Source organism: Vicia villosa, linkage group LG3 (assembly GCF_029867415.1).
Source record: "Vicia villosa cultivar HV-30 ecotype Madison, WI linkage group LG3, Vvil1.0, whole genome shotgun sequence".
In the NCBI taxonomy this organism is placed as follows: domain Eukaryota; kingdom Viridiplantae; phylum Streptophyta; class Magnoliopsida; order Fabales; family Fabaceae; genus Vicia; species Vicia villosa.
Genome location: NC_081182.1, coordinates 161978830 through 162004067, shown reverse-complemented (window position 1 = coordinate 162004067; position 25238 = coordinate 161978830). Strand labels below are relative to the sequence as shown.

At 37.9% G+C, this 25238-nt stretch overlaps 2 protein-coding genes across 2 annotated transcripts; both read right to left on the bottom strand.

Annotated features, from left to right (window-relative positions):
* Positions 1-747: 747 nt before the first annotated feature.
* LOC131662550 (pentatricopeptide repeat-containing protein At1g74750-like) lies at positions 748-4016 on the bottom strand. The gene is made up of 2 exons (XM_058932367.1): positions 3858-4016; positions 748-3462 (listed from the first exon to the last, which is right to left on the bottom strand). The coding sequence occupies exons 1-2, from the start codon at positions 3861-3863 to the stop codon at positions 868-870; spliced, it is 2601 nt and encodes an 866-aa protein (XP_058788350.1). The 5' UTR covers positions 3864-4016; the 3' UTR covers positions 748-867.
* An 11640-nt stretch (positions 4017-15656) lies between these two features.
* LOC131659282 (uncharacterized) lies at positions 15657-18047 on the bottom strand. Its single transcript, XM_058928494.1, has 3 exons — positions 17243-18047; positions 16153-16876; positions 15657-16002 (listed from the first exon to the last, which is right to left on the bottom strand). Exons 1-3 carry the CDS (start codon positions 18045-18047, stop codon positions 15657-15659), a joined length of 1875 nt encoding a protein of 624 aa, XP_058784477.1.
* Positions 18048-25238: the final 7191 nt, after the last annotated feature.

The following is a 25238-nucleotide window of genomic DNA, read 5'->3' as shown; positions in this document are numbered from 1 at the left end:
CTAAAATTAAAATTAATACAATTATTGATAATTTTTTAATAAATAGAATAGTCTTCATAATGCTAATAATTTTTGTTCTAGATATGATTGTAAATATATGAAAGTAAAAATGTTAAATATTTATATATGACTGTTGAATTTGATAATTTTTTCAAAATTAAAATAGTTAATACAAATTTTCTTAACAAAGACTCTTAACTTAACAAAAAAATCAATCATATGAGAAAAATCATATACAATTCTACATAATTAATAAATAAAAATATATTTCAAATTTGTAATAAATAATAAGAATATAAAATTATAATATCCTAAACTAAATATATTAAAATTAATGTATCAATCCAAACACGGAATAAATGTTGAAGTTTTTATAATTATTTATATTACTAAATTTTTTAGTATTTATGTACGCGTACCAGACATTTTTCTATACATTCAATTATTATTTTTTCACGGATACCAGATTTTTTCTATACATTCAATTATTATTTTTTTTACGGATATCAGACATTTTTCTATTAAAAAATATATATTTAAAACAAATTCGCGTCCCGTACCAGAACCCGTGCAAATGCACGGGTTTGTTACTAGTTGTATAAGAAACAAAAACCATATATTTCTCTTTAAAAACATGTTTATTTTGACACCAAAACCAACTTAGTATCCAACTCCATACAAGACAGACACAGAAAAAGTGATAATTTAAACCTAATACATACTACATTTTATTTAGACACGTGAAAAGGGCGGTAAAAACATGAACATGAATAAATATAGATTGCCATTCTAGAAATACATTAACTTAGCAGTACAATAGCTTATAAATAGTAAAAGGTATAAATGTAACGATTCTATAACAAGCAACTAGAGTAAATGCATTCGTTCCACATAAGGGTGGAGCAACCATTGACTAAGAGGCTCCCCACAGCCTACAAAACAACCTGAATTTCCATTTTCAGTGAAAAAAGGAAAGCTGAATAGATGCAACAGTTCATGCACTGACTGTCTAACAAGAGAAGAACCTGTGACCCTGCTTCTTCGGCCCCATCCAGTCACGATATCTATCCGGCTAGGGCTAACCCCGGATACCAGCATCTGTTTGCGAAACCAAGCTAGTGTCCTAGACAATGCAGTTACGGCTGTTCCATCTGACATGACATGAAGATTAATGAGCCAGTAACAACAGCTTTTCTCCTTCACGGCATCTGGATATACATTTCTTTTGGCAGCCACCTCCCAAACCGAACCGGCCTCTTCTTTGAGCCCGGATTTGTGAAGAAAATCCACCACTGCATCTACAAGCCCTCGTTTTCCCTCTCTATCCTCTGAATGCATCAAGTCCAAGAATTTGCTTGCATGATCCCTCACATTTTGACCATCAGGCCCTGCTGCCGGCATTGACTGTAAAAATGCATGAGCAGGATGGCCACTGACTTTCATCAACTCACAACAAAATCCCATATCATACTGTGATTGTGCATCTGTACAACAGCTGAGTAGCAAAGTATATGTCTGCAAAGAAGGCCTTAGGCCGAGAGCTACCATGCTTTGGAGAAGATTATATGCATCTGCCAATCGATGCACCCTAAGAAATGCACTGAGAAGTGAATTGCAAGTCGGTACATTCGGAAGCAGGCCAGCTCTGAGCATTGCTCCGTACCATTCCCAAGCCTTCTCAACATTACCAGCCTTTCCCCATAGGTCTACCAGAAGACCATAAACAGGTTCGTCTGGAACCCAATTCCTCTGCTTCATCTCAACAAAGACTGCTTCTGCTTCCTCAAGATACCCACAGTGACCAAGAACCTCCATTACAATGCTATAGGTAACTTTGTCAGGTTTAAATCCTGCATTCTGCATGTCACGATATAGTTTCAACGCTGTCTCATAATTCCTTGCCTTTGCTTGCAAAGCAATCATAATATTGTAGGTGACAATATTAGGAACACAACCCTGATCAACCATTTCACAAAATAGTCTGTCAGCAGCAGCTAAATTACCAGATTTTCCCAAACAGTTAATCATTACACTGTAAGTAAACGTGTCGGGAGAAAGGCCAACTTGTTGCATTCTTTCATACATGGACATCGCCACATCGAGAAATCCAGCTTTTGCATGGATATCAATAAGTGTGCAGTAAGTGACACGATCAGGCTCACACCGCTTTTCCTGCATTTGTTTGAAAACATTCAGTGCTTCCTTTAGGTAGTTTGCACGGCCATAACTATGAATTAGGCGATTATATGTTACAACATTAGGCTGACATCCATCCTTGACCATCTGTTCTAGCAATGTGTTTATTGCACCAAACTCTCTTGCACGCCCCAGAATACCAACCATGGTGGTGTAAGTATGCCCATCATGCCGGAAATCAGGTTGTTGCTTTAACCAGTAAAAGAAATTTAGAGCAACTGAATGGTCTTCAAGTTGCTTTAGGACTTGGTTACCTTGATACGCATCTATCGAAAAATTCAGGTTATAAAGAGCCTCCTCTGTAGCAGGACCCCACCTTAACTGTTGCAGTATATCTTTAACGACTTCCACACTGCGGCGGCCTGTCTTTGTATAATGGGTTTTTGTCGAAGCATTTCTTACTGATGTTTTCAGATCCCTGGGGTGTTTATTGAAGCTTTCGTTGAAAGAACCCAACATCTGTGAGTTTGAAGTTGGCCTGTTGGAACCAAATTTTGTGACAAATCGATTTGAATATGTCCTCGTCCTCTGTGGTGGTAAGGGTCTGCTGTCATGATTATTGAAAGGAATATTGGGGGCTACCTCTGACTTCTCCGTTACTGAAGAAACAACATGCTTAAAGTCTTTACATACCTTTGACTTATCATCTTTCCCCTTTGAAACATGATAACTACTTGTATTGTTAGATGGCCCAGATTGAGTAGAAACAGGTGGTTTGGGATGAACACTGGTAAAGTCTTCCTTTCTAATTTGTTTCACATTGGAAGATTTGATGTTGCGAATGGGTTCAACCATACAATTTTTAGAGTAGCTTAGTATCCCCATCCCATCTGATAAAGGAAGCTTACTATGAACTATATCAGAAATGAAATTGACAGCTGCAATACCAGCCCGATAAAACTGATCACTATCAATAGGCGCTGAGTGTGTAACATGATTTTGAATATCCTCCGCCACACAAGCATATTTTACAGAGTCTGATTTACTTGATGGGCGTGAAGTAGAGGTGACTTGTTGCATATTGCCAGCACCCTGAACCTTGTGAGAACCTGTTCCACTTGCCGGGATTCCTTGGAGTTGAGATGGAGTTGGATTCTGAGCAAGTAAACCTTCATTCTTTCTCTGTTGTCTTATTGAGAGACATGTTTCGTCCTCATGGCATGTGCATGAATTGGCATCGGGTGCATTACATCTTGTACCACCGCCAAGGAAGAAGCTCCTAGCCGTGCTAGAAAGGGTATTTATCGGCTTTGATCGTAACATATTCTGCTTAGAAAATTAAAAAAAAAAAATGAAATGCAATAGGAGACATACAAACATTGTAGCAACCAGAAGCAATGATACAGAATTGTCTGAAACATGTTGAAGCCAAAATATGTTTTGACATAAATCGTAGTATTTGAAACAGTAATGACCTAAAACAAACTTGTTGAAAATAAATAAGAAACTTGAGGCACAATCGCATCTCATCTGGAAAGCTACAGAGAAAAGCATAAATTGTCGATGTATTATGATTTGGTTGGTCTTTGGAAGTTGGATTAAAAATTGAAAACCCTTGTCTAAGTGCAAAACAAAAGTTAGGGAGTATAAAATAATAAAACAAGATAGAAGCAATGTAGATTGTGAAATAGAGATGAACATGAAGGAATTAAGAAAGGTACCTGCATCTTCGGTAGATTTGTGGAAGCATAAAAGGATCAGGAGTGTGGCGGCTGGTCTGAGTGTGGTGTCAAAGGGCAAGACTTTGTCCAAATAATTTGGGATTTGCAATAGAGCAGCTAGCCCTCACTCACTTTTCTCTCTCTCTTTTATTATTACCTTTTTCTGTTTGGGTATGTTTTTATTACAGGATGCGTGTCATCAACTTGGGCCTCACGTATACTTTTTCCTTAACGTAATGTTTGGTTGGACGGAAGCTAGAAGGAATCCTACTATTTTCCATCGTTTGCTTCTTTTTTAAATGCACCAATACTTCACGATATAAAAATACGTATATCTTTACAAATCAATATCCTTTTCAATGAATCCAGTAAAAATATTTAAATACAAAGAAAATTTGATTTTTTTAAATTTCTAATAAAAAATTAATTTAAATTGTTTTTCATGAAATATTATTTTAAATGTTTTATCCTTTTATTATAATAATTTTTTATATCAAAATTTAAAAATTACTTATATTTGAAACTATTCTAAATAATCTTTCATAAAAAATATTGTTTAAATAGTTTTTTTTAAAAAAATTTATGTGATTTTGATAAGAGATGAATTGTTATGTACTAGTTGACCGATTAAGTATTAAAAATGATAGAGAGAGACTGTCCGCCCTCTCTAGATTTCTCCCCATTTTCTAACCTAATTTACAAGAACTTGCAGGCGCCATGAATTTTCAAGACCTCTTCCCTGAATTTATCACCGTCGCTATCCCTACCACATCCGTTCATTGTTCAAATACGAATCAGACAAAGACCAAAATATTTTTTGTGGAAGCTATATCCAATGTCTATGTTATTCCCACCAGCCAACTTTCCACCCCTTGTGTCAAAGGGGATAGACTTTCGATTATGATACCAGAAGACGAATACATCTTGGGTCTCGAATCATGTAAGCACAATTTACATGGAAGAATCCTTTGGCCAAAAGGTTCCACATCCATTACAGTTCAACAACTAAAGACCAAACTTCAATCTCTGTGGAGCTCTCTTTTGAAAATGGGGCATCACTTCCCTTGGCAAGGGTTTTTACGAATTCTCTTTTGCCAGCCTTGAAGATGTTCCTCGAGTTCGTACCTCACCAGCTTGGAACCTCAATCCATGTATCCTCAAACTTTTCCCATGGACAAAGCATTTCGTCCCTATCGCTACCGCGAAAAATGATCCAGAGTCGCCACTAATATATTTATCCCAACAAGGAAAATGAATATCAGAAAACCTAACTCGAATAAGAACAAGGTCTTTCGACCAGAGAACAGGGTACGGGAGTCGGTTACGCAAGGGGAAGGTGTTAGCATCCCTCACGCCCATCTTACTCGATGGTATCCACCTATGTTTGTTTCTATCTAAAGGGTGTCTAATGTCTAAAACCTAAATGCGAATGCATGTAAAATAAACACAGGGAAAAGAAGGAATTATTTACAATTGTGCTCGCTTAGGCCCCGCGACCCAATGCCTACGTATCCCTTACCAGGAATCAGAGCTACCGTAGTTCGGCTCAATATTTTCCATTTGTTTTGTGTTTTTTAGGTGAACAGAGGTTAAGGTCACAATCCACGATGCTCGACCTTTGGAGACTTATACGCCTAAGTTTGGAAAGGACTTAACTTGTTCTTAGCAGCAGAATGAACATTGGTTTCTGTCTTTTAGTGTAATTCCATGATGAATCAAAACCCACTACAAGGCTTCGCATCACTTCCTTACTTTGTTTGAATTTGACCATTTATTAGGTATTTTGAGTACTTTTGTTGGGTGTTTTTTAAAGGGGAATTTATTTGTGACTTCGATCATATCAAAAAATTTAAGTATTTAGAGAAATACACCAAGGCCTACACCTCAATCATTTCTCTAAGTAGCAGTTAAGAAATACACCGAGGCCTACACCTCAATCATTTCTTTCCCACTAAGTAGAAAAGAAATACACCAGGGCCTACGCTCAATTCATTTCTTTCCCACTATGAAAAATAGTAGTATGATCTTCGTCGGTATTTATTAGGTTTTTTTAAGGTTGAAAAAGAAAAAGGAATGAGAAAGGGAGACTAACCTAATTAAGTCTAGCCTAATTGTTATCTAAAAGTCTAAATCCTAATTAAGAACTAAACTAAAATCTGAGGGGAATTAACTAAGTGAAAAAGAATGGGAAAAAGTCATTTAAGTTGACTAAAGTCAACTTTAACAACTAGGGGTATTTTAGGCATTTCACAAAATATTGAAAATATTCACAAAAATAAAAGAATAAAATTCTAAACCTACAAGAAAAATATTCACAAGCATTTTGGTATTTTTATCAAGCTTAGAACTATTTTTTATGAATTAATCTAAAAAACTAAGTATTTTTTATTATCATGAACCAATCAAAGTTCAAAGAAATTCAACAATTAAAATTCTAAAAAAGCAAAAATTCATTCCTAAAATTCTAATTGGATGAGAAATATTTTTTTCATTTTTTATGAAGCAAAAATTGAATTAACAAGCAAAAGAATAAAAAAAACTATTTTTATTTGTTTTTTATTACATGGAAATTGCATTTAACAAACCAAAATTAGAAAAGAAACATTTAAAAAGAAATATAGTATGCAGGGGGTGAAACTTAATTATATGGCGCATGGGCCTGACATTAGGGGGTGGAAACAGAAAAGGCACTAAGGCTCAACCATTCAAACATGTGATAGCATTAGTAACGAGGGAGTATGATTCAAAATAATGTGTACCAAGCCCATTCAATCGTGGCCCAACACCAAATTCTTATTACCATTTTATTATTTCATTTTATTGCTTTTTATTCCAATTTTTAATCAGCATGTACATTTATTTATCACATGGTTTTTAATATGACAACGTGACACACACAAGCATCAATAGGACATGATTCATTTAAGTTGGGATAAGACAAAAACGCAACTGGCCAATCACAAACCGGCATCTCATCTCTCTAATTAATTGAATAAAACAAAACTAGCAAAATTCTGGGAAATGCAACCAATATGAACACGCCACCTATGCAGAACGGAAAAAGCCATCAAAATATAACAGACGTCGGAACCCACTGTTCCGGTCGTCTTCTCCGATCTCCCTCCGTCGGAGCCACCATCATCACGCCCAGAAATGAGAGATACGACCACCACTCAACTCAGTTTTCCGAGCTGAGTCCAAATCCGGCCTCGGTTTTCTCTGATTCTTCTTCTAATACACAATCCGAACCATATCTTATGAACCCTAACTTGAACAAACATCACCAAAGCTTACTCTAAGCACAACAATGCGTTCACATCACTTGTAGCATTCAAAAACGTGATTCATCCTTCCAAACAATCATTACTTCATGGAGAATGAAAATAAAACTTTCAAGAATCAAAATCATGCAAGATCTATGCAACATACAACCATTATCATTCTCTAATCATGCTAAGAAGGATCATGGAGACTTACTTGAGGTGTTCTTGCTAAAACTTTCAAGAAAAAGCTCCACAGTCCGATGTATACGATACGATAGACCTTGATGAAATCTGATCCTTGAGAAATAAACTCAAGGAGCTCCTTAGAACTTGATGAAAACGTAGCTCACTTCAAGAATTTGACATTTGGAAAGATGGATTGTGGAGCTATGAATCAAGAAGGATGATGACGCTTTGAACCATAGCATGAAGGTTATTGAAGGTTGTTGTGGTGGTTGAAGGAGTTTGTTATGGTTGTTGGTGGTGGTGGAAAGAGTTTGTTATGGTTGTTGGTAGTGGTTGAAAGAGTTTGTTATGGTTGTTGAGAGAGATCAGGGAAGAAGATGAGTGAGAGGAGAGGAGTGAAGAAACGAAAAAAAATGAAAAAATGAGAGTCTTCCTGTAATGAGAGGATGAGGTTTGATATTTATGGTGTGAGTGCCTTAGAGTTATGGTGTGCTGCCAAGTAGTGTAGCATATTCTTCCAACCCTTAATCAACAAGTTTGCATGCTTTTAGTAAGCTCTTTTTATTACTTTCGTGAATATAAGATGGTATTCTACTAATTAGAGTAATTGGATGACATGTACAACCATGCTGCAAATTTATTCGCACAGAAACTTTCATAGCAACCAATGACCATTGCATGCACTTTGTGTTTTATGTTCATGATGTCACCCTTGTACACACATAACTTCCTCTTTAGTTTTTCATTCCATTCAAAACTGGTGTCATGATAAGGAGAAGGCGGAGGAGGACAAGATTGCAGTTGAGAACATTTGGACTCAATGTTTGCATCATCACAACATTCACCCCTGAATTTACTCACTTTCTACTTAGAGATTTTTCCTAAGTTCTTCGTATGTTGACAACTTCATGTCAACAACTTTAACCACCCATATCTTGGTATATTCTCATTCAAATGCAAATCTCTTGCAATCAATGGAAAGATAGAATATCATAGGACATTTTTTGTGTTGAGCTTGTCTTAGATTAAAGCTTGAATCAGTACACAAATATCCATCAAAGTCATGCATTAATTCAGTTTGGAGCCCTTGAAAATTTCCTCTAAGTACAGAACTTTGCAACAACGATCCAAGATCTTTCCCTTCAAATATCTTTTGATACAGGGTCCAGGTGACAAAATGTCCAACTTCAGCATTATGATATGCCACGAGGTGAGCAACTTTGCTCTTGGCCTTCTTTTGAAACAAAGGTTTTATCCATGTAAAAGATAGCCCTCAAGCCAGCTGCTGAGCCATCTTCAAACTTTCTTTAAAAAAGTTCTAAGTATAGAACTTTCCTTTTTGGCAGCTTCACACTTTAACTACCTTTTCCCAAAATGGCAATTTTGATTAAACTTTGATTTTAATTGTTTCCAATAATATTTTCTGAAACAATTTTCCACCAAAAGTCAACATGTGGACATTGACCTGATTTTTGACCAAAACATCCAAAAGTCAACTGTTTGACTTTTTCAACTCCAGATGAATTTTCCAGATTAATCAACTTCAAATTCAATTTTAATCATGCATCAATCAATAGAATTCACCGAGTACCTCCACATGGACCTCATGCCACACACTATAAAATCAGCTCTTGATTAAAAATGTTGACCGAAAGTCAATTGCGTTGACTTTGGTTAAAACCCTACTTTAGGAGACCAAGTGAACTTGTAGCTTGTATCTTTCACTCAAAGCTTTGAACTTGACAATTGGGAAATACTGATTCTTGGGAGGACCAAATGAAGATATAGCAATCAGATGAAACCTCAGATGTTCTTCTTTTGATCAAGAATCTCTTTCAATAGAAACCTCTTTCCTTGTTAATTTTGAGCAATAACAATGATATGAATGCATGTGTTTGAAATATGACCTAAATGAAACATGTATATGAATGTGATGAGAAAGCCATTTAGGAATAAACAGATGGGCAAATTTTGGGGTGCAACAGCGCCCTTATTCAATCTTCTTGGACCTGAATGTACGAACGACATGAGTTCTGGACATTTGAGGTGTAAGTAGATTGAATACCAAAGAACCCAAAAATGTGCGCTCTGGAGTAACAACTCTGAGGCAATATTTGCGATTGTGATTATGAAAGAGGAAACCAGTTACGAATGATTCCAATCAAGGGATGCTATTAAACGCTTGACATAAACAAGAAACGTCATTCAACTACTGGACCTTTGCCGATAACGACCGAACTTTGAAGGAAAGGACCAATAACAATTGGACCTAACCGAAGCCTGTTACTACAGGACTTTTGGAGGAAAGGACCAATAACAATCAGACCTAACCGAAAGATGCCTGTTACTACAGGACTTTTGAAGGAAAGGACAAATAACAATCAGAGCTGGCCGAAAGATGCTTGTTACTACAGGACTTTGAATGAAAAACCAATAACAATCAAACCTGACCGAAGGATGCCCGTTACGACAGAACTTTTGAAGGAAAGGACCAATAACAATCAGACCTGACCGAAAGATGCCTGTTGTTGAAAGTATTTTGGGTAAATATTTTCTAATATATCATATCCACAGAGACTGAGTAATATTGTTGCCGTTCTATAGTCGAATTATAATGAGTTAGTGAAAAGTATTGGTTTTGATTGTTTGTTCTTGAATTGCATATAACAGAATAATAATTGAATGATAAAAAGCTTAAAACGAATAACAATGGTGAATGAATATGTTGAGTTCTAGGGTTCATCAACCTATTCACATGCAATAATCAATTAATCCACAAGTGAACATTATCTAAGTTATTATCATCATTCATCCTCAAAACTGATATTATGTCTAATGATCAATCTAGAACCACCTCTACCAGTATGATATTCGATCTCTCAGAATAACTATAAAGATAAAGGGAATTAACCACGATGATTTATGAAAACTTCTTCAAAATCTCATCTCTGATTATTAATCAACAAGTCAATGTAAAAACCTAGGGCAAAAGTATAAACCCTATCTCTCGATTGATAGTTCAACAATGATATAAAATGAAAGCAAGGTTTTTCATTGATAATAAAGCTTAAACAATTGTTCACAGGAATTAATCAAAGTAATTGCATCTTGATAGGTTAACTACTACCTTAAACTCAACACAATGGGGTTTAGTTCTCCATAGCCATGAAGAACACACAAGATTTCATGGAAGGATTCATCTTCATCAAGGGAATGTCTTCAATTGATGTTGAATTCTCCGTCGGAAGTTGTTTTCTGCTCTGGAATAGGATTACTTTCTAAAATTCGTTCACAAAGGATCTCTCTCTTATGAGGATTAGGGCTTCTATTTATAACAATTTATCCTTGTAATGCGACCATCGCGCCTCGACACGTATTGGCGCGGCGCGAACCCAAGTCAGAAGGGATGGCGCGTCTCGCTCCTTATTGGCGCGGCTCGGCCTTTGTTTCACCTTCCTTCTTTGTGATTCTTCCTTTCTAGAAGCTCTACACCTGCGTGTTTCTTCGCCTTTACTTCTAAACTTCAATATCTGCACAAACAACACCCAAAGTGATGCAAGTTGTTCCACAATTAGCATCGAACCTCTAAAGTTCAATTCTAACCATAAAATCCTTAAAAAGCACAAGTTATGTTCACTTTCAGCTCAAAAGGTAGTTAATTTGACAAATGAAAACACTACTAATTGACTCCTAATAAACTCTCCCCAACTTAGAGTTTTGTTTGTCCCTAAACAAAATTACTTACCTCAATGAATACAATAAAACACACCAACAATCATGCAACAAGTTTTCCAAAAAATTTTCAAGTGGTTCAATTCAGTAACCAAGTCAGATACTCTTCCTCTCCCTGCAAACTCAGAACATACACATGAAACAGATTTTGAAAGGAAATTACCTCCAGAAGTTCAAAACACTACACAACCACAGTTGAATCAGCACTAATCACTCTCATCAGAAAGTATGATGAATAAAAGAGGGGTTAAACACTCATCCAAACAATTAAATCAACAAAAATCCATATCATACGTTCACCATATTGTTAGCATCAAGTCCTGTGGAATCTGAGAATCAGAAGGTCTTTCCAGGGTTGTAATGTGGTTTAGATTCAAAGAAAAGAAGATAATCAAGGGTTGTTCCTATTCTAGGGAAGCATCCGAATCATAACTCCTTCCTTTTTCTTTATACCTTTAACTTTCTCATACATTCCTCTTTTTCACTCGTAGCTCGATGTTTCTCTCTTTTTTTTTCCAACAACTGTTTACTTTCAAACGTTGTTCTTCTTTTGTTTCATCTTTTTTTTCACGCTACGAATTTCTTTCGTTCTTTGCAAATCACCGCCTATACTTACTCTTCTTTTAATTATGACTCTCCCCAACTTAGAGATCAACCTATATCTAGATTTTATTAATGCTCCCCTACTTTCTATGAAGGTCAAAGAGAAAACACATTACCAAAGTTTATGGTTGATGGTCCAAAACAAAACTTTTTATTGAGATCAAAACTCACCAGGAGTTTCCTTGGTGCATATTATGAACTTTATCTTGACCTCAGGCTCAAAGAAGGGTTAATGAACTTTTTCGTCCCTTTAAATATTGCAGATTTTGTTTTTAGTCCCTCCAAAATTTTCCTTTAAGAAATCGTCCCTTCAAAATTTTTTTTCCGAACTATTGGTCCCTAACGTCAAATTTCGTAGCTAATCGGTGGCTAAAGTCGTAGCTAATTTCTAGCAAATTTGACGTTAGGGACCAATAGTTTAGACGAAAATTTTTGAAGGGACGATTTCTTAAAAGAAAATTTTCGAGGGACTAAAAACGAAATCTGCAATATTTAGAGGGACCAAAAAGTTCATTAACCCCTCAAAGAATGGTTAGCAAAGGATCACACTCTCACAGAAGAAAATAAGTTTTAAGATGGAATCGGCTCAATGAAACTCTCAGATTCAAACAAGTGCCTAAATCACTTCCACAGATTTCCACAAACGATGCGACAAACGGTTTAGCATAAAACAAACAAGTCAAAATAATCGATGGTCTCCTGCATATAGTAAACAATGGAAAGCTTTCCTCATAATGGTTAAGGCTAAGCTGATCCAACAACAATCATGTACCATAAAGAACTTCTGCCAGTATTTACTAACAACCTACGTTTCATGCACATACTAAGAGTTTGAGTTCAAAAATTCATACCTGCCTTGTCACTTTTATTGAAAAAGAAAGTGAAAACTTAAATTTTTTTGAAAAAATTCACTCACTACCACTTTTACGCATGTTGCTCCATTGTTGGTACTTTGCTTGAGATTTTCAATTTGTTGTGGTAGTACTCATTCTAAATTGGGGACAACTTAAATAAAAGCAGACTATAACAAATATCATCATGTCAGTTATCATAAACATAACAGCTCACTATCCTCCTCTGGTTGTTCTTGAAACTTATTTGGCCGAGCGCTTGCCACCCCCCAGAAGGAAAAAGGGTTGGGCTCCGGCTAACCTGCAGTAAACAAGAGATCGGAGGAAAAATCTGCTTTCGCACAACCGCGGCGCGCTAGGAACAACCGCGATGCGCGAAATCTTCTGCCTACGTGTCGCGGCGCGAGATTGGGCTGCGAGGCCCGGTGTTGCGTTTTATGCAGCTGTTGTACTTATTCACTCACACTGGTCAGATGATACTAAAATAAGAAAGGAATAAATAATAAAAAAAACTTACCGCATTGGGTTGCCTCCCAACAAGCGCTTTGTTTAACGTCGTCTGAGCTCGACGATCAGCTTCCTTAAGTATTCAGAAGTTCGAGAATGCATACTTCCCGATCAAATTCTCCTCCAAGGTAAACTTTCAATCTTTCTCCATTGACCGTCCAACTCTCTTTGGTTTTGCTATCTTCAATGACAATAGCTCCATATGGTTTGACTTCGTTGACCATGAATGGTCCTGACCATTTAGATTTTAGTTTACCTGGGAAAAGTCTTAGCCTGGAATTGAACAGAAGCACAAGATCTCCGACCTTAAATTCCTTCTTTTTGAGTTTCTTGTCATGGTATCTTTTCATATTTTCCTTGTACATTTTGTTGGACTCATATGCCAAGTACCTGAACTCTTCTAGCTCGTGGAGTTGTTCTTTCCTTTTCTTGAATGCTAGGCTGTCATCTCTATTAAAGAAACGTAGAGCCCACAAAGCTTTGTGCTCTATTTCTACAGGTAAATGACATGCCTTACCATAAACCATTTGGAAAGGTGAGGCACCAGTGGGTGCTTTGTATGCGGTCCTGTATGCCCAAAGAAAATCATCAATCCGTGCGGACCAATCTTTCCTGGATACCGAGACTGTCTTCTCTAGAATATTCTTTATTGCTCTTTTAGAGATTTCTGCCTGCCCGTTGGTCTGAGGGTGATAAGGTGAGGCAATCTTATGCTTGATGCCGCACTTTTCCAACACTTTCGCAACCTGTTCGATAACAAAATGGGATCCACCATCACTGATAATCACTCAAGGCATGCCAAACCGGGTGAAGATATTACGGTTTAAAAATTTCAATACCGTTTTGGCATCCGCTTTTGGGGTAGCGATAGCTTCAACCCACTTGGAAACATAATCCACAGCAACTAAAATATATTCATTAGTAAATGAGGGGAGAAAAGGTCCCATAAAATCAATGCCCCAACAATCAAAGACTTCAACTTCGATCAGGGTTTGAAGTGGCATCTCATCTCTTTTGCTTATCCCTCCAACTCTTTGGCATTTATCACAATTTATCGCATGGTGATGAGCGTCTTTGAAAATAGTTGGCCAGAAAAAGCCGGATTGGAGAACTTTTGTTGCGGTTCTCCATCCATTAAAATGCCCGCCACTTGGAGAATTGTGACAATGCCAGAGGATTTGTTGGGCTTCCTCTTCAGTGATACACCTTCTTAGTATGCCATCCTTACCTATCTTGAACAAGTATGGGTCGTCCCACACATAGTATTTAGCATCGGATAACAACTATTTATTCTGGTGCCAATCAAAGTCCTCTGGTACCATACCGGTTGCTTTATGATTTGCAAGATCGGCGAACCACGGTCTCAATTGAATTTGAAAAAGTTGTTCATCTGGAAATTCATCATTTATTTCTGCTTCTCGGTGAGTGACATTTACATTGACCAGGCGGGATAAATGATCTGCTACCACATTTTCTGAACCTTTTTTATCCCGGATTTCTAAATCGAATTCTTGTAAGAGAAGAACCCATCGAACGAGCCTTTGTTTTTTCCAATCAGGTGCTACGATCATAGGTGCGGTTACAAGCCTTTCTTTTAATTCATTAAAAGCTTGGACACAGGATTCATCGAAAGTAAAATACGTACCTTTGTTGAGTAAGTTACTCAATGGTTTGGCAATCTTCGAGAAATCCTTTACGAATCTTCGATAGAATCCCGCATGCCCTAAAAAGCTTCTTACCCTTTTTATGTTTACAGGGGGTGGGAGTTTTGAGATTACTTCCACCTTGGTTTTGTCCACTTCAAGCCCTCTTGAAGACACTTTGTGTCCTAGTACAATACCTTCAGTTACCATGAAATGGCATTTCTCCCAATTCAGAATTAGGTTGGTCTCAATACATCTTCCTAGAGCCTCATCTAGATTAGCCAGACAGATATCAAAGGATTTTCCAAAAACCGAAAAATCATCCATGAATACTTCAATACCTTTTTCGATCAGGTCGGAGAAGATTGCTTGCATACACCGTTGAAAGGTAGCCGGGGCATTACATAATCCAAATGGCATTCTTCTGTATGCAAAATTTCCAAAAGGGCATGTAAAAGCTGTCTTCTCATGGTCTTCTGGGTTGACCACAATCTGATTGTATCCGGAGTATCCATCTAGGAAACAGTAATAGTTTTGTCCGGATAGTCTTTCAAGCATTTGATCCATGAAAGGTAGAGGGAAGTGATCTTTTCTCGTGGCTTTATTGAGTCTCCGATAATTGATGCACATTCTCCACCCAGTGACAGTTCTTGTTGGTATTAGTTCATTCTTCTCATTACTGATGACGGTCATCCCCCCTTTCTTCGGCACTACCTGTACTGGACTCACCCATGCGCTGTCTGAAATTGGGTAAATCATTCCTGCATCCAAGTGTTTGACCACCTCTTTTCTTACTACCTCTTTCATTGTGGATTTAATCTTATTTGCGGTTGAGCTACCGGTTTGAATTCTTCTTCCAACATGATTTTGTGCATACAATATATTGGACTTATACCTTTAAAATCGGCCAAGACCCATCCGATTGCAGCTTTGTTCTTTTGTAGGACTTGAAGTAATCTTTCTTCTTCCTGTGTAGTCAACTTTGAACTAATAACTACTGGTTTCTTACCCTCCTTATCTAAAAAAAACATATTTCAGATGAGTTGGGAGTAGCTTTAGTTCCATCTTGGTTTCCTTCCCTTCTTTTGGTGGGTCTAATGTTTCCACTTTCCCATCCTTATCATTCATGCTTCCTCCCTTTTCTAGATCTTTCACAAATCCTTCAATTTCCTGTTCTTCCTCTTGAGTCAGCACATTAAACGAATCAACAAGGGATCTTTCTAACGGATTAGAGAGATGTATCTCACTGGCTACCTCTATTGCTATCTCTTCGGTGACATCTAGATGGAAGCAGTCACTTTTATCCTTAGGTTGTTTCATGGCTTCGAAGAGATTAAAGCATACCTCTTTGTCTTGGACTCTTAGTTTCATGATACCATCATCAATATCTATCATCACCCGGGCTGTTTTCATGAATGGTCTTCCAAGAATGATAGGTGACTCTTTATCTTCTTCCATATCAATCACAACAAAGTCTACCGGAAACAAGAATTTGTCTACCTTTACTAACATGTCTTGTGCGACTCCATAAGGAAGAGTGGTGGACTTATCTGCTAATTGCAAGGTCATTTTGGTTGACTTCATCTCAATATTTCCCAATCTCTTCACTATTGATAGAGGAATTAGATTGATGCTTGACCCTAAATCTATCAATCCATTCCCAATATGCTGGTTACCAATCCTGACTGGTAGTGTGACTCGTCCCAGATCTCTTGCTTTTTTAGGGAGACGGGAGACTATAGCACTGCACTGAGCATCAAGTACAACCACTTCTTCTTCTTCTGGTCTCTTCTTCTTTGTTAAAATATCCTTCATAAACTTTGCATACTTTGGCATTTGGTCAATGGCTTCGGAGAATGGAATGTTGATTTGCAATTGCTTAAAAATTTCCATAAACCTTGCATACTGCCTAGCATGATCCTTTTTTGATGGTGCATGTGGATATGGGAGATGTTGACTGGGGATCACACTGCTGGCTGTTTTGTCGTTGGCGCGCCGCGACTGTGTATTCGCGCGCCGCGACCTTTTATTTTTTTCAGCCTCTTTATTCATATCGCTCACTATGACTTCATTCTCCTCATCTTCCGCAACACGATTATTATCCTCCTTCTCGGTATCATTGATTTCAACTTCCTCCTTACCACCTTTCTGACCAGTTCTGGTAACAACTGCTTTGCAATGCTCTTTAGGATTCTCTTGAGTGTTGGCTGAGAATGTCGCATTTGACTGATTAGCTGCAATTTGTTTAGCCAGTTGCCCGACTTGAGTTTCCAGATTTTTGATTGCGGCTTCCTGACTTTTCTGGCTTGTCATTGACATTTGCATGAATTGATTCATGGTCTCTTCCAACTTAGATTGTCCTCCTTGTTGTTGCGGCGGTGGCTGAGTGTAAGGTTGGAAAGTTTGGTTTTGATACCCTTGATTGTTAGGTCTTTGTTGATACCCTTGGTTGCTATTTCGTGGAGGATAATTCTGTTGATACGGCGGAGGATTTGGATGTTGATTTTGCCTCGATCCTTGGTTGTTGTTCATATAGTTCACCTCTTCTGCGAAGAATGGTGGAAAAAATCCGGTTTGATGATCTCCCTTGCATAACTCACACTTGGCAACTTGGCGTGAATTTGAAACACCATTAAGCTCTTTGATTTGTTGTGGAAGTTTGGACCTTTGTTGTGTCAGAAGCTCCATTTGTGAAATTAGTAGTTTGTTCTGAGCAATTAGAGCATCACTAATAGTTAGCTCCAACAACCCCGGTTTCTTATCTCTGACAGTACGGTCATGATTACTTTGTCGGTCATTCAAAGCCATTCTCCCGATTATCTGAATCGCTTCAGTAGTTGTCTTGGACATTAACGAGCCACCAGCTGTGGCGTCCAAAAGTGTCTTATTAGTAGGTGTAAGACCGTTACGGAACATATGAATTTGATCGACTTCCGCAAATCCGCGCCCCTTACACTTTCTCAGCATAACTTTAAATCTTTCCCAAGCTTCATTTAGTGATTCATTACTACCTTGAGAGAATACCGCAATTGTTGTTTTAGCATCAAAGAATCGGTTTTGAGAGTAAAACCGTTCCAAGAATTTTTCTTCCAGAGTATTCCAATCAGTCATAACTGTTTCAGGTTGATCTAGATACCAATCTTTTGCCTTTGATAGCAAAGAATGTGGGAACAACCTTTTGAATAAAGTTTCTTCCTCCGCTTGGGCTACACCTGTAGTACCTGCTAGCTCATAGAATCGAGTCAGATGAGTGTATGGATCTTCATGGTCCAATCCAGCGAAAGGACTTGCATAGATGAGCTGTAGAATACCGGTCTTCAATTCAGATGTCCGCCCGTTGGCGGCAGTTCTTGCGAATTGAGGATTGAGACGAGGACTATTTGCACAAGGAGCTGTGGCGGCCATGTTTACAACAGTGGGTTGTATGATGGCTTCTTCCTCTTCTTCAAATAGTTCGTGAAAGTAAAGTCCGTCAGACGACTCGTCAATTGTTTCTAAAGGTTGTGACGACGTCGCAGTTGCGTTATCTCTTGCTTTAGCTATGCTTGCTCTTTTTCGTGTCTTGCTGTTCAATCTCCTAGCTGTGTCCTTTCGATCTCGGGATCAAAAAGAAGTTGATCGCTAGAAACTTTGCTACGCATACACTAAATCTGCAAAACTAACAAACACGTGAAACAACCAGATTAATGGAAATAACTCAAAATAAAAACTATTGCAATGCGTGCAATATTGACACAGTCCCTGGCAACGGCGCCAATTTGTTGAAAGTATTTTGGGTAAATATTTTCTAATGTATCGTATCCACAGAGACTGAGTAATATTGCTTCCGTTCTATAGTCGAATTATAATGAGTTAGTGAAAAGTATTGGTTTTGATTGTTTGTTCTTGAATTGCATATAACAGAATAATAATTGAATGATAAAAAGCTTAAAACGAATAATAATGGTGAATGAATATGTTGAGTTCTAGGGTTCATCAACCTATTCACATGCAATAATCAATTAATCCACAAGTGAACATTATCTAAGTTATTATCATCATTCATCCTCAAAACTGATATTATGTCTAATGATCAATTTAGAACCACCTCTACCGGTATGATATTCGATCTCTCAGAATAACTATAAAGATAAAGGGAATTAACCACGATGATTTATGAAAACTTCTTCAAAATCTCATATCTGAGTATTGATCAACAAGTCAACTACTACCTTAAACTCAACACAATGGGGTTTAGTTCTCCATAGCCATGAAGAACACACAAGATTTCATGGAAGGATTCATCTTCATCAAGGGAATATCTTCAATTGATGTTGAATTCTCTGTCGGAAGTTGTTTTCTGCTCTGGAATAGGATTACTTTCTAAAATTCGTTCACCAAGGATCTCTCTCTTATGAGGATTAGGGCTTCTATTTATAACAATTTATCCTTGTAACGCGACCATCGCGCCTCAGCACGTATTGGCGCGGCGCGAACCCAAGTCAGAAGGGATGGCGCGTCTCGCTCCTTTTTGGCGCGGCTCGGCCTTTGTTTCACCTTCCTTCTCTCTGATTCTTCCTTTCTAGAAGCTCTACACCTGCGTGTTTCTTCGCCTTTATTTCTAAACTTCAATATCTGCACAAATAACACCCAAAGTGACGCAAGTTGTTCCACAATTAGCATCGAACCTCTAAAGTTCAATTCTAACCATAAAATCCTTAAAAAGCACAAGATATGTTCACTTTCAGCTCAAAAGGTAGTTAATTTGACAAATGAAAACACTACTAATTCATTCCTAACAAACTCTCCCCAACTTAGAGTTTTGTTTGTCCCTAAACAAAATTACATACCTCAATGAATACAACAAAACACACCAACAATCATGCAACAATTTTTCCAAAAAAATTACAAGTGGTTCAATGCAGTAACAAAGTCAGATACTATTCCTCTCCCTGCAAACTCAGAACATACACATGAAACAGATTTTGAAAGGAAATTACCTCCAGAAGTTCAAAACACTACACAACCACAGTTGAATCAGCACTAATCACTCTCATCAGAAAGTATGATGAATAAAAGAGGGGTTAAACACTCATCCAAACAATTAAATCTACAAAAATCCATATCATGCGTTCACCATATTGTTAGCATCATGTCCTGTGGAATCTGAGAATCAGAAGGTCTTTCCAGGGTTGTAATGTGGTTTAGATTCAAAGAAAAGAAGATAGTCAAGGGTTGTTCCTAATCTAGGGAAGCATCCGAATCATAACTCCTTCCTTTTTCTTTATACCTTTAACTTTCTCATCCATTCCTCTTTTTCACTCGTAGCTCGATGTTTCTCTCTTTTTTTTTCCAACAACTGTTTACTTTCAAACGTTGTTCTTCTTTTGTTTCTTCTTTTTTTTTTTCACGCTACGAATTTCTTTCGTTCTTTGCAAATCACCGCCTATACTTACTCTTCTTTTGATTATGACTCTCCCCAACTTGGAGATCAACCTGTATCTAGATTCTATGAATGCTCCACTACTTTCTATGAAGGTTAAAGAGAAAACACATTACCAAAGTTTATGGTTGATGGTCCAAAACCAAACTTTTATTGAGATCAAAACTCACCAGGTGTTTCCTTGGTGCATATTATGAACTTTATCTTGACCTCAGGCTCAAAGAATGGTTAGCAAAGGATCACACTCTCACAGAAGAAAATAAGTTTTAAGATGGAATCGGCTCAAAGAAACTCTCAGATTCAAACAAGTGCCTAAATCACTTCCACAGATTTTCACAAACGATGCGACAAACGGTTTAGCATATTACAACTAAGTCAAAATAATTGATGGTCTCCTGCATATAGTAAACAATGGAAAGCTTTCCTCACAATGGTTAAGGCTAATCTGATCCAACAACAATCATGTACCATAAAGAACTTCTGCCAGTATTTACTAACAACCTACGTTTCATGCACATACTAAGAGTTTGAGTTCAAAAATTCATACCTGCCTTGTCACTTTTATTGAAAAAGAAAGTGAAAACTTAAATTTTTTTGAAAAAATTCACTCACTACCACTTTTACGCATGTTGCTCCATTGTTGGTACTTTGCTTGAGATTTTCATTTTGTTGTGGTAGTACTCATTCTAAATTGGGGACAACGTAAATAAAAGCAGACTATAACAAATATCATCATGTCAGTTATCATAAACATAACAGCTCACTATCCTCCTCTGGTTGTTCTTGAAACTTATTTGGTCGAGCGCCTGCCACCCCCCCCAGAAGGAAAAAGGGTTGGGCTCCGGCTAACCTGCAGTAAACAAGAGATCGGAGGAAAAATCTGCTTTCGCACAACCGCGGCGCGCTAGGAACAACCGCGACACGCGAAGGCTTCTTCCTACGTGTCGCGGCGCGAGATTGGGCTGCGAGGCGCGATGTTGCGTTTTATGCAGCTGTTGTACTTATTCACTCACACTGGTCAGATGATACTAAAATAAGAAAGGAATAAATAATAATAAAAAAAACTTACCGCGTTGGGTTGCCTCCCAACAAGCGCTTTGTTTAACGTCGTTTGAGCTCGACGATCAGCTTCCTTAAGTATTCAGAAGTTTGAGAATGCATACTTCCCGATCAAATTCTCCTCCAAGGTAAAATTTCAATCTTTCTCCATTGACCGTCCAACTCTCTTTGGTTTTGCTATCTTCAATGACAATAGCTCCATATGGTTTGACTTCCTTGACCATGAATGGTCCTGACCATTTAGATTTTAGTTCACCTGGGAAAAGTCTTAGCCTGGAATTGAACAGAAGCACAAGATCTTCGACCTTAAATTCCTTCTTTTTGAGTTTCTTGTCATGGTATCTTTTCATATTTTCCTTGTACATTTTGTTGGACTCATATGCCAAGTACGTGAACTCTTCTAGCTCGTGGAGTTGTTCTTTCCTTTTCTTGAATGCTAGGCTGTCATCTCTATTAAAGAAACGTAGAGCCCACAAAGCTTTGTGCTCTATTTGTACAGGTAAATGACATGCCTTACCATAAACCATTTGGAAAGGTGAGGCACTAGTGGGTGCTTTGTATGCGGACCTGTATGCCCAAAGAGAATCATCAATCCGTGCGGACCAATCTTTCCTGAATACCGAGACTATCTTCTCTAGAATATTCTTTATTGCTCTGTTAGATATTTCTGCCTGCCCGTTGGTCTGAGGGTGATAAGGTGAGGCAATCTTATGCTTGATGCCGCACTTTTCCAACACTTTCGCAACCTGTTCATTAACAAAATGGGATCCACCATCGCTGATAATGACTCTAGGCATGCCAAACCGGGTGAAGATATTACGGTTTAAAAATTTCAATACCGTTTTGGCATCCGCTTTTGGGGTAGCGATAGCTTCAACCCACTTGGAAACATAATCCACAACAACTAAAATGTATTCAATAGTAAATGAGGGGAGAAAAGGTCCCATAAAATCAATGCCCCAACAATCAAAGACTTCAACTTCGATCATGGTTTGAAGTGGCATCTCATCTCTTTTGCTTATCCCTCCAACTCTTTGGCATTTATCACGATTTATCGCATGGTGGTGAGCGTCTTTGAAAATAGTTGGCCAGAAAAAGCCGGATTAGAGAACTTTTGGTGCGGTTCTCCATCCATTAAAATGCCCGCCACTTGGGGAATTGTGACAATACCAGAGGATTTGTTGGGCTTCCTCTTTAGTGACACACCTTCTTAGTATTCCATCCTTACCTATCTTGAACAAGTATGGGTCGTCCCACACATAGTATTTAGCATCGGATAACAACTTTTTCTTCTGGTGCCAATCAAAGTCCTCTGGTACCATACCGGTTGCTTTATGATTTGCAAGATCGGCGAACCACGGTCTCAATTGGATTTGAAAAAGTTGTTCATCTGGAAATTCATCATTTATTTCTGCTTCTTGGTGAGTGACATTTACATTGACCAGGCGGGATAAATGATCTGCTACCACATTTTCTGAACCTTTTTTATCCCGGATTTCTAAATCGAATTCTTGTAAGAGAAGAACCCATCGAATGAGCCTTTGTTTCAAATCCGGTTTAGTTAGCAGATATTTGATAGTCGCGTGGTCTGTGTAAATCACCACTTTTGTTCCAATGAGATAGGATCTGAATTTTTCAAGGGCATACACTATAGCTAGCAATTCTTTTTCTATAGTAGCATAATTGACTTGGGCATCATTTAAAACTTTGCTTGCATAGTGTATGACATGAAATATTTTTTCCTTTCTTTGGCCTAGTACTGCACCTTTGGCATAATCGCTAGCATCGCACATAAGTTCAAAATGTTTTTTCCAATCAGGTGCTACGATCACAGTGTCGCACGCTCGCGAAAAATGAAAAGAGTCGCCACCAATATATTCATCCCATAAGGGAAAGGAATATCAGGAAACCTAGGAAAGGAAGGAACAGGGTCTCGCGACCAGAGAATCAAGGTACGGGAGTCGGTTACGCGAGGGGAAGGTATTAGCACCCCTCGCACCCATCGTACTCGATGGTATCCCCCTATGTTTGTTTCTATCTAAAGGGTGTGTACTATGTCTATGTCTACATGCGAATGAATGCAAAATGTAGGGAAAATAAAGAATTGTACTCGCACGGGCCCTGCCCCGCTGCCTACGTATCCTTTTCAAGAATCAGAGTTACCGTAGCTCGGCTCACGATTTTCTGTTTGTTTTTGTGTTTTTTAGTTGGGCGGAGTTAATGTTCGCGCTCTTGCATAAGGGATCGACCTACGATGCGTTCGAGCAGAAATAACATTGCCCCTAGAAAGAAGAAAAGAGATTGGTTTGTGACTTTTAGGGTAGATGAGTGATGAACAATTCCCAATACCGGGCCACTCACCACTTTCTCTACTTTGTTTTAATTTGAACCACTGTTAGGTGTTTTATGTGTTTTTTGTTGGGTATTTTGTAAGGGGAATTTGTTTGCAATTTGAATCATATAAAAGTGTATAACGGTCGAGAAACAGATTAGGGAATGAATCCCACTCATCTCTCTTCCATTATATAGTGTTCGAGAAACAGATTAGGGAATGAATCCCACTCATTTCTCTCCCACTAAGTTATTGAGAAACAGATTAGGAAATGAATCCCACTCATTTCTCTCCCACTAAGTGATTGAGAAACAGATTAGGGAATGAATCCCACTCATTTCTCTCTCACTATCAGTAACGTGTGATTCGCGTCTTTTATTTATTAAGTATTTTAAAAGTTGAAAAGAAAAAAGAACGCAATGGGGAACTATATCTAAATTCTAGTCTAAGTTGTCTATACAAGTCTAAATCCTAATGTTAACATGGTGACTAAATTCTAAAAGGAGCATTAAAAGATATTAACAAAAATGGGCCAAAAATATGGCCAAAAACAAATAACAAAATCACACAACAAATATACACCAAATAGCTTGGAAATGATATAAAAACATAAAGAAAACGATTCAAGTGTTAGTGCAAAATTAAACCAAAAATACTACTATTTTATGGCATTTTTATGAAGGAAAAATGAACTTCAAAATCAAGCAAAAAGAGACTAAAACCATAAGCCTAAAACTAATATTTTTTATGAACATTTTTGTGTCAAAATTAGTATCAAAGCCTAAAAACAATAGGAAAAGCTAACATTTTTATTACCAAAAGAAATGATAAAAAATCTAATTGAAATCTAAATTCTAGTAGTTAAAAAATAGAAACAGGGGGGTGTGAATTGAATTTAGTGGTGATGCATAGCAGGGCGCAGGGCCCAACAGAGGCTGGCCCAGAAGTTGTTTTTGTTTTCTTTTTCTTATCAACAGAGTAATGATGGGCCTCAAGAGTTTTGATCTAGTTCATTTTTCGTTTTCAACCAAAAATAATAAAAACAAATTAAAAAATAAAGAGAAATAAGAACAGAGGAAGAGGATTTAGGGTTCAAAATGTGACCTTTGACTTTCGAGATCAACACTCTCTCCTTCCACGATCACGGCGACGCGATGGTTCCGGTGAGATCCTTCCTTCATCGTCTTGACCCACAGAAGTGGAACAACGTCCTCTCTAGGCCCTCAAGTCTCCTTCTTGTCTCTCTCTCTCTCTCGTTCAAACCCAACGACGGCGCCGGAGAAAACCGTTCCTCCGAGCGATCACCTCCACCGAATAATCTCATCCCTTCTCGTGTTAAAATCAAACCATAAATCCAGAGAAAACCAAATACGAAACCTGGAGTAGCGCATTAGAGCTAGTAGTCGAAGAAGGGAGATTCCGAAAGTTTAGATGCGAAATAAGCGCAATGAAAGAGGAGCTTCTTCAGGTGATTCTTGCTTCGTTCTTTGAATTTCTGTATTTGATACTTCTTCTTCTTCTTTCTTATTTTTCTTCTGCGTGTGAGTTGTTGTTGTTTTGTGCCCTGAGAGGATGAAAGTGATGATGATGAGAGTTGCAGCGAGGTTGTAGTGGTGGGGAGGAGTGGTTCAGCACACCTTCATTCAGAGTTCAATGGAGGAACTCTGAGGAAGGCTTGTGGTTGTGCTCTAGTGGTGTGAGGAAGATGAAGATGATAGTGAAGATTATGGAGAAAATGGCGTGTATTGATGGAGATGAGTGGATACGTGAGAGAGTGATGAAG

Bases quoted from the DNA above. Each gene is read 5' to 3' on its own strand.
- LOC131659282 (XM_058928494.1), bottom strand. From the start codon at position 18,047: ATGGCCGCCACAGCTCCTTGTGCAAATAGTCCTCGTCTCAATCCTCAA. The intron at 16,877-17,242 runs GTGAGTTATGCA...AACAAATTGCAG, and splicing joins TTCACGCCAAGTTGCCAAGT to CTAATCAGTCAAATGCGACA. The intron at 16,003-16,152 runs GTTAGTAAAGGT...CATGAAACTAAG, and splicing joins TATGGAGTCGCACAAGACAT to AGTCCAAGACAAAGAGGTAT.